Raw genomic sequence first — 12,112 nt, forward strand, 5'->3', positions numbered from 1 at the left:
AAATCACCTTTGGGGAGACAATCTTTTCATAATTTTGCTCCTGCCCATTACAGCTACTTCCCAATATCCTTTGGCCTTGCCTCCTTCCTTCTGTTCAAAAGTGTACAAAGTACTTTTCAATGCTGTTTTTGGCTCTGTACCTTGAATATATTCCACCTTCCCATTTCAATTAACTGGTCTGTAAAGCACTCGAAACAGTGGAAAAGGTGCAGAGAAGATGAATTACCCCAAATGTAAGGGAATGAGCCAAGACTAGAGAAGCTCCAGTTCCACAAGCCTGGTGAGGTGAGCAAGTGGATCACATTGTTCCTCTGCATGTCCAGTTATTGATCTGTGTCACATTGCTGTGGTAATGTGCAAATAAATGAGGCTTCCATGGTAAAGCATCGCTTCATTCTTCATTGGTAATTTTAAAAGTTTCCATGTTTATTAAAACATGTAAACAAATTTAAAGTAAAAATGCTAAAATTCAAAATAAAGTTTAAAAAACTAACACTAGTCAGCAATGTCAGTAAGTCTTTATAAGATAAGGGAACGCAATCAAAGCTTCAGCGGAATTACAGGCCAGTACTTTGGCTGCTTCTTATCACACTTTCTATCAAACGAGAGTTGCATTGCTGTTTCCATTCCTTGGATTTTAGCAGCATCATCTCCGTATAGTTTCTTCATTTCAACCATTCTCCTTTCACCAGGTCTTTCTGCAGGTGGCTGAACTGTTCTCCCCGAAGCATTGTGAAAATCACGGTCAGCCGGTACATACATAGCCTGCTGCTCGTCGTCATACTGCTGCTGTCGCTCTGCGAACATACAAGGGTGCCCCAGTGAGCATTATGTAGAATAAATGTAAATGTTGATTTCTAAACTTCACAGATAGAGAGAGAAATGAATGAGCATATTGGTCCAGCTGGCCCTGTGTCAAAATGTTCACATATGAAGTCTACAGGCATCCGCTGAGTGGTACAATGTTGCACTACATTGTCCTCAGTGGAAATAGTAGGCAAGCCTCCTCGAACTAGAGCTCCTCTATGGACCAGTTGGGCTGAATGGCCTATTTCTGTGCTGTATATTATGTCATTTTATGTAATTCTAGTGATGGAGAATAGAAACTGCAAAAAAACTGCTACATTTCAATTTACTCTACAAGTCCAATTACAATTATGATTTTTCTTTTAAGTCAAGTCAATACACCTCATACTTTTATCTTTTAAAAAAAAACAAAGCAAACAAGCATTAGATCTTGGAATGGTAGATGTTTTCATCACTTTATCACACACACATGCCAGGGCTGTAGAATATTCAAACTGAAATTATAGATAAAAGTACAATTTTGGCCCATATTTTGATTGAAATAGATTAAAGTACTCAGTGTTTTAACTGTAAAGCACTGAATATGTCATCTACAGTGAGAAAATGATACCGGGTACAATATGGTACAATGCCTTTATGATTGCATCTCCAAATTAGGAAAAACAGTTCAACTTATTTAGTATTTTTATTTAGCTGGTGCTGGTCTGGGACTGGATGTTAAAGCACCACTTACAGCAGGGTCTAGGAGTATCGGTCTGGAGGCAGGGGATTCACAACTATTATAATTTGCATTTCAATTAATCAAAAATGCCTTTATATGCTGTTAAGATAAATTGAGCCGTTTAATATATTACAAATTTGTAAAAATAAATAAATCTGGGCAACAAGCCAGCCCATTAGTAAGTGATAACCCTCTGGGAAATCATGCTCCTCACGAATTACATAGGAACATAGGAATTAGAAACATAGAAACATAGAAAATAGGTGCAGGAGCAGGCCATTCGGCCCTTCTAGCCTGTACCGCCATTCAATGAGTTCATGGCTGAACATGAAACTTCAGTATCCCCTTCCTGCTTTCTCGCCATAACCCTTGATCCCCCGAGTAGTAAGGACTTCATCTAACTCCCTTTTGAATATATTTAGTGAATTGGCCTCAACTACTTTCTGTGGTAGAGAATTCCACAGGTTCACCACTCTCTGGGTGAAGAAGTTTCTCCTCATCTCGGTCCTAAATGGCTTACCCCTTATCCTCAGACTGTGACCCCTGGTTCTGGACTTCCCCAACATTGGGAACATTCTTCCTGCATCTAACCTGTCTAAATCCGTCAGAATTTTAAACATTTCCATGAGGTCCCCTCTCATTCTTCTGAACTCCAGTGAATACAAGCCCAGTTGAACCAGTCTTTCTTGATAGGTCAGTCCCACCATCCCAGGAATCAGTCTGGTGAATCTTCGCTGCACTCCCTCAATAGCAAGAATGTCCTTCCTCAAGTTAGGAGACCAAAACTGTACACAATACTCCAGGTGTGGCCTCACCAAGGCCCTGTACAACTGTAGCAACACCTCCCTGCCCCTGTATTCAAATCCCCTCGCTATGAAGGCCAACATGCCATTTGCTTTCTTAACCGCCTGCTGTACCTGCATGCTAACCTTCAATGACTGATGTACCATGACACCCAGGTCTCGTTGCACCTTCCCTTTTCCTAATCTGTCACCATTCAGATAATAGTCTGTCTCTCTGTTTTTACCACCAAAGTGGATAACCTCACATTTATCCACATTATACTTCATCTGCCATGCATTTGCCCACTCACCTAACCTATCCAAGTCACTCTGCAGCCTCATAGCATCCTCCTCGCAGCTCACACTGCCACCCAACTTAGTGTCATCCGCAAATTTGGAGATACTGTATTTAATCTCCTCGTCTAAATCATTAATGTACAATGTAAACAGCTGGGGCCCCAGCACAGAACCTTGCGGCACCCCACTAGTCACTGCCTGCCATTCTGAAAAGTACCCGTTTACTCCTACTCTTTGCTTCCTGTCTGACAACCAGTTCTCAATCCACGTCAGCACACTACCCCCAATCCCATGTGCTTAAACTTTGCACATTAATCTCTTGTGTGGGACCTTGTCGAAAGCCTTCTGAAAGTCCAAATATACCACATCAACTGGTTCTCCTTTGTCCACTTTACTGGAAACATCCTCAAAAAATTCCAGAAGATTTGTCAAGCATGATTTCCCTTTCACAAATCCATGCTGAGACAGGAAAAAAAAAGTCTGTCTAGTTCACCTTCCACCATCCTGGTAGTCACAGCACTCGCCGCACAGCACTGCCCCCCAGTCATCAAGATCCATGGCACGATTCTGGACACCGTGGACTAAGTCCCATATCTCGGGAGCCTCCTTATCAACAAGAGTAGGCATCGACGACGAGATCCAACACCGCCTCCAGTGTAGCCTTCGGCCGCCTGAGGAAAAGAGTATTTGAAGACCAGGCCCTCAAAACTGCCACCAAGTTCATGGTCGACAGGGCTGTAGTAATACCCGCCCTCCTGTATGGCTCAGAGACATGGACCATGTAGAGTAGACACCTCAATTCGCTGGGAAAATATCACCAACGATGTCTCCGCAAAATCCTACAAATCCCCTGGGAGGATGACGCACCAACATTAGCGCCCTCGTCCAGGCCAACATCCCCAGCATTGAAGCACTGACCACACTCGATCAGCTCCACTGGGCAGGCCACAAAGTTCGCATGCCAGACACGAGACTCCCAAAGCCAGTGCTCTACTCGGAGCTCCTTCACGGCAAACGAGCCAAAGGTGAGCAGCGGAAACATTACAAGGACACCCTCAAAGCCTCCCTGATAAAGTGTGACATCCCCACTGACACCTGGGATTCCCTGGCCAAAGACCGCCCTAAGTGGAGGAAGTGCACCCGGGAAGGTGTCGAGCACCTCGAGTCTCATCGGCGAGAGCACGCAGAAATCAAGTGCAGCAGCGGAAAGAGCGTGCGGCAAACCAGTCCCACCCACCCCTTCCTTCAACTTCTATCTGTCCCACCTGTGACAGGGTCTGTGGCTCTCGTATTGGACTGTTCAGCCACCAAAGAACTCACATCAGGAGTGGAAGCAAGTCTTCCTCGATTCCGAGGGACTGCCTATGATAATATGATGAGTCACATGACACAACCATTGGTCTCTCCTAGTTCGATGTCGGTATTATTCACACTCTCAGCAACATTTAAAATGCTTCATTCGTACAGAAAATCCACAAAATAACGATTCAAGAAAGAAACTTACACAAACACGAATTCACTCAAATAGATTAAAAACACTTCTCACTGCTACACCTGCCTTTCTATAAGATTCGAAATCATTCTGACCAGCTACTTGAATGATTTAGCATATAGCTACTGATGTGTTATAACTTTTAGTATACTTAAATTACCAAAAAATCATCACCTCAAACAGTTTCCACCAGCCTGTTATATAACTAAACATGTTAATAACTGGTGAGGACAAGGTTTGAAAGGATAAAATCTCTAATTTCACTCCTGAATTTAAAAAAACAATTATCCTTCCCTCTCCTTCCATTAAGCTTTACTGCATTCCTAGTGACAACACTGGAATGATAAGTGCCAGTGTGCCAGACATACACAAGTGACTGACCATTTTCATAATCAGGTTTCCTTATACCAGCTTCATTAAAAAGGAACTGTAATCCCCAATGTTTTCCACTAAGTGGGACTTCTTGGACTGCGGCTGCAGAGATTTAAGCAGCTTTACACTGGGGCTGTTGCTGGCTGCATAAACACCCCGCTGACACCAATGCAAGAGTAGCTATGTCCTGCCCAAGCAATAAATGCATTGATATTAACTCAGTTTTCATGGCGAGAGAAGCCCAGAGAAAGCTGATTCAAGTACAATGCTCGAGTGGTAGCATCGTGCATTCCCTTTGAATCAGTGTTGTATCAGTCACTTTTATTTTGCCACTGACACAGCTGTCTGCTTCATAGATCAGAATGCAAGCAATAAGATTAGACTTAAACCAGCTGACATTGCAATGTCAGTTGTTAACTCCAATCTGTCATCATTTTCAACAAGTACACTAACAAACCAGGCTTAGAATAGCTAATTGATAATTATGCTATCAATCTGAATTTTCCATCTATTAATCTCACAATAATCCATTAATAAATTTATCTACAAGTAATACAATAGTTTTTTTAATGTGGGTGAGATGTTATTCAAATGGTAGCAATTGAACAGAAACCAGAGAAACCTGATAACCACTGGTCACCATCAAATAAGAAACAATTGAACCTCTGAAGTGCCTTGGGATGTTTCCCTAGATTATGAGGTGCCATTGTTCTTAATCTGATGTTGCAGTCTGAGGTCTCAAGTTTGAGCCATGATGTGCTCATTTTAGCTGAGGTTTCAGTGTAGAAGGCACACAAGAATTTACTTATCTCCAATCTTGGAAGGGAGGGGACAGCGAGAGAAAGAGAGCAATGGTACTAACCAAAGATTGCTATTCTGCTTAGAAAATATGCACAGGGCCAGCATCTCACTTGGTCGCGATGCCCCCACAGTTGGGTCACATGCATCCATGTAAAGTTAAAGGTATCAGCTTTGGTTCAGTGGGAGACTCTTGCCTCGGAGTCAGAAGGTTGTGGGTTTAAGTCCCACCCCAGAGACTGGAGCACATAATCGAGATTCCCCCCATTCAGTGCAGTACTGAGTAGTATAGTTCCTACCCTAAATATAAGGTTCAAATTTTTAGTAGTGTTATGAAGAGAATGCCATACATTCTTAATTTCTGGTATGCGATCATGAAACGTTTGAAGGCTGGAGCAATTCATTGGCGGTGAACAGATGGCACGTCTAAGCCTCAAAGATAAATACACAGGGATGAAGCTAATCAAGGGTCAAGTTGCTGCAAAGAGCATTTTAATTCTTCAAAGCATATGACAACATTTTATCACACATCTGTATAGACTCAAAGTTCATATTTTCACAGTACTTGAACTTAACAGTTAAAAGTACTTATGTATCAACTTGAACTTTTTTCCCCGTAGATTTCCCCCATTCAGTGATTCTGAATTTTTTCTCTCCCTCCCGCCCTCCTGCCCCGCCACCATAAGGCATTGCCTCATGCAGGCCTATAGTGCCAAGACCATTGGCAGGCCCCGGTACTTCATCCTAGTGATTACTCTTCATGCTCATGCTCACACTGTTTGTGCCAGTAGACTATGTGACAAAGAGGGGGTGTCATAGCCAAGTCTTTACCAGCTGTAAGTACATGCCCACTTTCCAGAAGAGAATGTGAAGTCAACCGTAGCGTCCCACCACCATTGTAGCTGATATCAGCTAGCTCAGCAAGGACCAAGGCCCATTTTTCATTTGCTTACCACCACGAGGCCAAAGATGGGAATGAAAGTCTCCTCTGCTTGTTGACTGTAAGGATGTTATGTAAAATATGTTTAGACAGTCTCAACTCAGTTCCTAGTGGGTGCAGTCATACAGCACAACTTCTCTTAATTCACCATCAAGTGGAAATGTCATCTGGAGGCGACAGGATGGTTGATGTGAAGAATGGAAAAATATGGCATTTCTGCAATATTGGGTGCTCTTCCAAGGTTACAGCTAATGTACACTATTGGAATAAAGAGGAGCTTTACTCTGCATTTAAGATAGCTAGATCTGACTTGGAACTGTTTAAACACCCCGTGTCTGACATTCAAAAAGTGTTGCATTTCCCACTACTAGCATCCTTCTCTTGAGGAAAAAGATAAAAACTGTGACAGACAATTACACCCTTTGAGGAAGGTGGATCTAATGAGCCCAAGTGTGTTAAATTAACAATAATGACAGTCATTAACCTATCCATACTTCAGCAATTGCCATTTTAACTACATATGTCAACTCAACTACTTCACATAGTACAGCTCAAGCCAGTTGATATCAGCACTCAAATGTTTTTTCCAACATTTCTGTCTAAATAAGGAGGGAATCACTGCTGGAAGACAAAAGCCTTTCTTTTAGATCTTGGCATTCACAGTAGGCATCAACTCCCATTACCAGCATGACCCTTTCTTCTAAGACCGGGATTTGAATCCAGCCCAAGAGTGATGGGGTGCAAGTCTTTTCTGTTTGCTGACTGCAAGAGTCCCAAGTGAAATAACTTTGAATAGTCAGTCTGAGCGGTCATTAGTGCAAAACAGAAAGCTGCCTTTAATTCGGCGTTATCTGCCAGCGTCACCCAGTTAAGTACAAGCTTAAACTGGTGCTGGAGGTGGGAAAACAAGGGTTGCTCCTCTGAGATCAGGATTAAGGAATATCGTTAGTGCTGGAGCCAGAGTAGAGGAAGCTTTGTCCCCACATCTGGATCAACACGTGATCTGTTGATGCTGGAGACTGGCTGCCAAAAGTGTAAAAGTATCCCATTCCCAACACTGACATTTATCTCACTGAGGGGAACAAAAGTAAATGTATACAGCAGGTCATGCAATACTTCTATTTTTGTATTTTACTGGAGTATAATGGGGGTTGTTTATATGTGGTTAACAATGGTTCTCGTCTTACATATTCTCTTTTTACAAGATGTTGAAGGCTAAACTAGATTTTTTGTTAAATTTTATCCAGGTTTATCTAGTTTAATCTATAGAGATGGCATGTTAATAATCCACACTACTGATCTGCATTCAGATCAGACAAGGGAACTTTATTCCCCAATACAACCCTTCCTCTGCTTCTGAGGATTACAAATTATTACCGTGTTTCCACATCGACTCAGAGCTAATGGGGTCAATGACCCCTACAAAAAAAGGTAGATCCCAGTTTTTATTCCTGATCTGTGCTGAATTAAGAGATTTCAGCTGGGGCAGAGGTAGGAGAGCCACAGGTGGCCTCAGCACCCACAGGTTACAGCATGGTGGGAAAGTTAGCCAGGATTCCCAATCCCACTGGAAATGTATGTGTGCACATTTTAACGACGATGCTTCCGTAGTCGAATAGCCCAACACTCAACATCAAGGCTCCTTTATAAATAGCGGCCACTTGAGCGAGGTACTGGAAGGACTCTGGCAGATACGGAATCCCAGATCAGCAAGGAGACAATGTCTTCAAAGGGGTGGGGTGGCGAAAGAAAAAATACACGTGATGGATTTTCATTTAAAAAAACATTGCCAGCACAGATGGAGTCATATGCCATCAAGGACCAGACTCGGGTTTAATGGCCACCAGCAGCCAGAGATTTGCAAGAAGTTACGAGGCTGAGATACAACCAACTTTTAACTGTCTTGTTTCTTTTGAGAGAGCAACAATAACGAACAAAGTAGAGAAAATCAGATACCGCATTAGTGTATCAACAGGTCTATAGAAAGAGGTGGAAAATTACAACACAAACCAATGTACCTGTACCACAAATGGACAGTTGGTAAACTGACAACTGCTGCCCATATTTACCCCAAGCAGGAAAACAATCACAGCACTGACTGCTTCTTTGTATTAGTAAAATATTTTTCATGTTACATAATATTAAATACTAACCACGTTTAAAACCTCCTGCACTGGGGAGATGACAAAAGGACAATTTTTCGAGTTCAGATAGCAATGGGTTGGGGAATTAGAAATACCCTTATGTTAACAAAAGGAGGCAATTTATTTTAGAGGTTCTGCAAATTACATTTTAAGAAATCGGCAAACTCGAACATTAAAATAAGCTCAGATAATTCTGTTTCCCTTCCTGACTTCACACAGCTGTCAATACCAACTACATACACTTATTTTCCCAGATATTAATACTACAATATGTAGTATAATTTTTATCAACACAGAATTGAATGGGTTTAGATTTGGCATTTCCATAAATCTTAGTCTCCATTCCACTCCCCCTCTTCACCTGCACGCTCAGTCTTTTGGGAATGGAGTTTTTTTTAGCCTTTCTTAGCCTTAAATAATTGAAATGCAATCAGTCACAGCTCCAACACATTTCATACTTTCTTACAGCACTGTGAAACCCTGTAATTTAACAACATACAATCTGGAAGATTAATGCAAAGTCAAACTGCAGCAAGTCTGGCCATGGTTAACATTTCTCCACCAATAATATTACTTGTTGCTATGTATACGTGTATTTTTAGATTACATTGCTATAAAAAAAAGTCACTTTCCTCAGTATAATGTAACCCAGATGGTCATTTACTTAAAAAAATGTTAACAGATGTCAGAAAAGAACAATTTTATAATGGTGTAGGAGCAGAGGTAATTTGGAGATTTTACCCCTTGTAGTCCCCAAGTTCACGAGTTGTTTTTACTGGGATTGTGTTTTTAAGCAACTAATAAGAATATAATATGTGCAGGACCCTGAATTTCCCCTCTTCCTTCTATTTGTTGATTATATTTTTAGACCTGCATCTGGAAGTGGACACAATCCAGGTTGTAACTATCTCAGGAATCCACAGACTTTTCCAATGTTTCCTTCTCTCCCAGAAAGCTATTTCCCTTCTCCAGGTAGGCCCGGAGAGATTAGGAATTGACTACCTGGAGATTGAGGGATAAAAAAAAAGCTCCATTCTATGCTGATACATTCTCAGAATGAACAAAAAGTGGAATCCTGTTGTTCAGTTACAATTTTAAATACTCCCAAGTGACACCCATTGACAGGCAACTGTACTACAAAATGAAAAAAAAAATCACCTTTCTAGTTGTTGGAAAATGCTGCCCTCTTGTGTAGGAAATTGGATAAGGACAGGGTTTCATACTTCCAATAAAGTTCTACTTTGGTCAACAGTTCAAAGCTTAAATTCCAGAAAAAGAAATTATATCCTGACAAAGAGCCACAAGTTTTAATATAGAATATACACTAACATAGTCAATGAGATTACAACTAGCACAAGGAATTTGGAAACCGTCCCATCATCATGACTTTTGATATGGCTTTGAGTTCAATCATTTTCTTGAAATCCAGATGGTCCCCTTTCTTTTTCGGCTTTTCCCATCTCATCTCCATTCTTCAGTCCTTCTCTGCCCCATTCTTCCCTTTTCACCCCCCCCCTCATGCCTGCCACTCATTCCCCCCCCCTCTCAGATTTGTCAGCAGCAGCAATGTTCTGCAATTCCTAAGAATTTTATAGAATTTACAGCACAGAAACAGGCCATTCAGCCCAGCTGGTCTATGCCAGTATTTATGTTCCACAAAAGCCACCTCCCACCCTACTTCATCAGCAAATTCTTCTATTCCTTTTTCCCTCATGTGCTTATCTAGCTTTCCCTTAAATGCATCAATGCTATTTGCCTCAACTGTTCCTTGTGGTAAGCAAGTTCCACATTCTAAACACTCTGGGTAAAGAACCCTCCCCTAACAACAGCTGGCTTCTTCCTTGCTGCAGAGACCACTGGCATGGTGCGGGTTTGTGCAGCAGTGCTCCCAGCTTGTTCTGCACCCGCATTACTGTTTAAAAGTTAAAATGAATTAACTGATAATATAATTAAAAATATATTAAGCCAATCAGAGTGGAATAAAGACTACCTATTTAATTGCACCTCCATCTTACACATCAAGATTGAACAAGGGCAAGGGAGTAAAGGTATACAATTCTCTGAAAGCAGAGCTATGATGCTCAGCAGACTGAAGTTAAACATTATATGAAACTGCCAATATTGTCTTCCTTTTTAGGCATTTTATGTGTCAATTTTCCATTTAACAATGTCCTTGATCAGCCTTCAGTAGCTTCATTAGTGTTACTTTACAGTCAACAGATAGGAGGCAAGCAAGAGCACTCCCAGATAACTGGCACTCAAATTTCCATTCTCTCCCTTACGGACGGTGCTTGGTATTGCACAGTGGGATGGTTGAAATTGTGATCTTGCTATATGGTACTAACTTTGTGCCGCAGTGTGATGGAGCTCAAACACACTGCTGGATAACCAATTTACTTTGACAGCAAATGTGCACTTTTTAGTATTCAGGACGAAGTTGTCACTAGCAACATCACCTAAAAGCTATGCTGCCATGCAGTGCTCTGGGGCTCCCGTGCAGCCAGCTCACTGGCTTTTAAATGAAAAAACTGCTCATGTGCGGAATTTTGAATGGGTCGCGTATCCCGTTAAAGGGGCCACGCGGCCCCAAAAAAGATTAAAGGGACCATTGGTCACTAGACTCACTGAGTGCATGAGATTCTATGTCAACACTGCACATGGCCTCTGTATTGTTCTTGTGTTCATACTCTTATTTACCTTTAATGGAGGAAAAGTCTTAAACACTTTGAATGGAAGCACTTACTGACAGATAGATCCTCCATTGGCACCTTTTTTATTTACTGTGTGCTTTGATTGAACACTCTGTTTGAAGGGCTCCTCCATAGAGCTCAGAATGCATTCATTGTCTTTGTGAGTGGCTGGCTCTAAATCAGTCGGCGCAGTGTATCCGCTACTCTGTGCTGACAAGAGTGCATTTGGTCTTATTCCAAACTGGTCAGGAATATAGACCATTTGCTGAACATGGTAAAATGTGACTAGGGATCAAGTAAAAACAGCCGTAACCAAGTCTGGAAATGGAGCAAATACGAGCATTAAAAAACAATTCATTTTCAACTTAAGGGGCCCAAGTTTCCACAGGATAAAAAACGGGCGCCCCGCCGAGCTGGGTGCCCGTTTCTCGCGCCGAAAACGGCGCCTAAAAAAAAAACCTCTCAATTCTGGAGCGTTCTGCAGCTCCTTGTCTGCCTGGCGCGGCGCCCAGGGGGGCGGAGCCTATACTTGCGCCGATTTTGTAAGGGGGATGGGGCGGGTACTATTTAAATTAGTTTTTTTTCCTGCCGGCAACGCTGCGCGTGCGCGTTGGAGCGTTCGCGCATGCTCAGTGTGAAAAAAACATTGGCACTCGGCCATTTTTGTAGTTCTTTGTAGCTGTTTAATTTTTGAACATTTTTTTAATAAAAGCACATTAGCACTTGCAGCCTTCTCACTGTCTCCTTCCCCCCTCCCCCGCGGGAACGAAGCGGCTGTTCCCTCCCCCCCCCCTCCCCTCCCCTCCGCGGGAACGAAGCGGCTGTTCCCTCCTCCCCCCCCCCCCCGCGGGAACGAAGCGGCTGTTCCCTTCTCCCCCCCCCCCCCGCGGGAACGAAGCGGCTGTTCCCTTCACCCCCCCCCCCCCCCCGCGGGAACGAAGCGGCTGTTCCCTTCTCCCCCCCCCCCCCCCGCGGGAACGAAGCGGCTGTTCCCTTCACCCCCCCCCGCGGGAACGAAGCGGCTGTTCCCTTCTCCCCCCTCCCCTCCGCGGGAACGAAGCGGCTGTTC

The 12,112-nt window shown here is 42.8% G+C and overlaps 1 protein-coding gene across 3 annotated transcripts in view; it reads right to left on the bottom strand.

Annotated features, from left to right (window-relative positions):
* Positions 1 to 461: 461 nt before the first annotated feature.
* The window catches only part of gemin8 (gem (nuclear organelle) associated protein 8), a 28,481-nt gene continuing 16,830 nt past the window's right edge, over positions 462 to 12,112 (bottom strand). For all 3 annotated transcript variants that reach the window (XM_070893044.1, XM_070893045.1, XM_070893046.1), the window contains exon 3: positions 462 to 797. In XM_070893044.1, coding sequence (XP_070749145.1) covers positions 541 to 797 — 257 coding nt within the window. In that variant the 3' untranslated portion in view covers positions 462 to 540. The remainder of the gene's footprint in view (positions 798 to 12,112) is intronic.

This window comes from Pristiophorus japonicus, chromosome 11, assembly GCF_044704955.1.
Source record: "Pristiophorus japonicus isolate sPriJap1 chromosome 11, sPriJap1.hap1, whole genome shotgun sequence".
Classification (NCBI taxonomy): Eukaryota; Metazoa; Chordata; class Chondrichthyes; family Pristiophoridae; genus Pristiophorus; species Pristiophorus japonicus.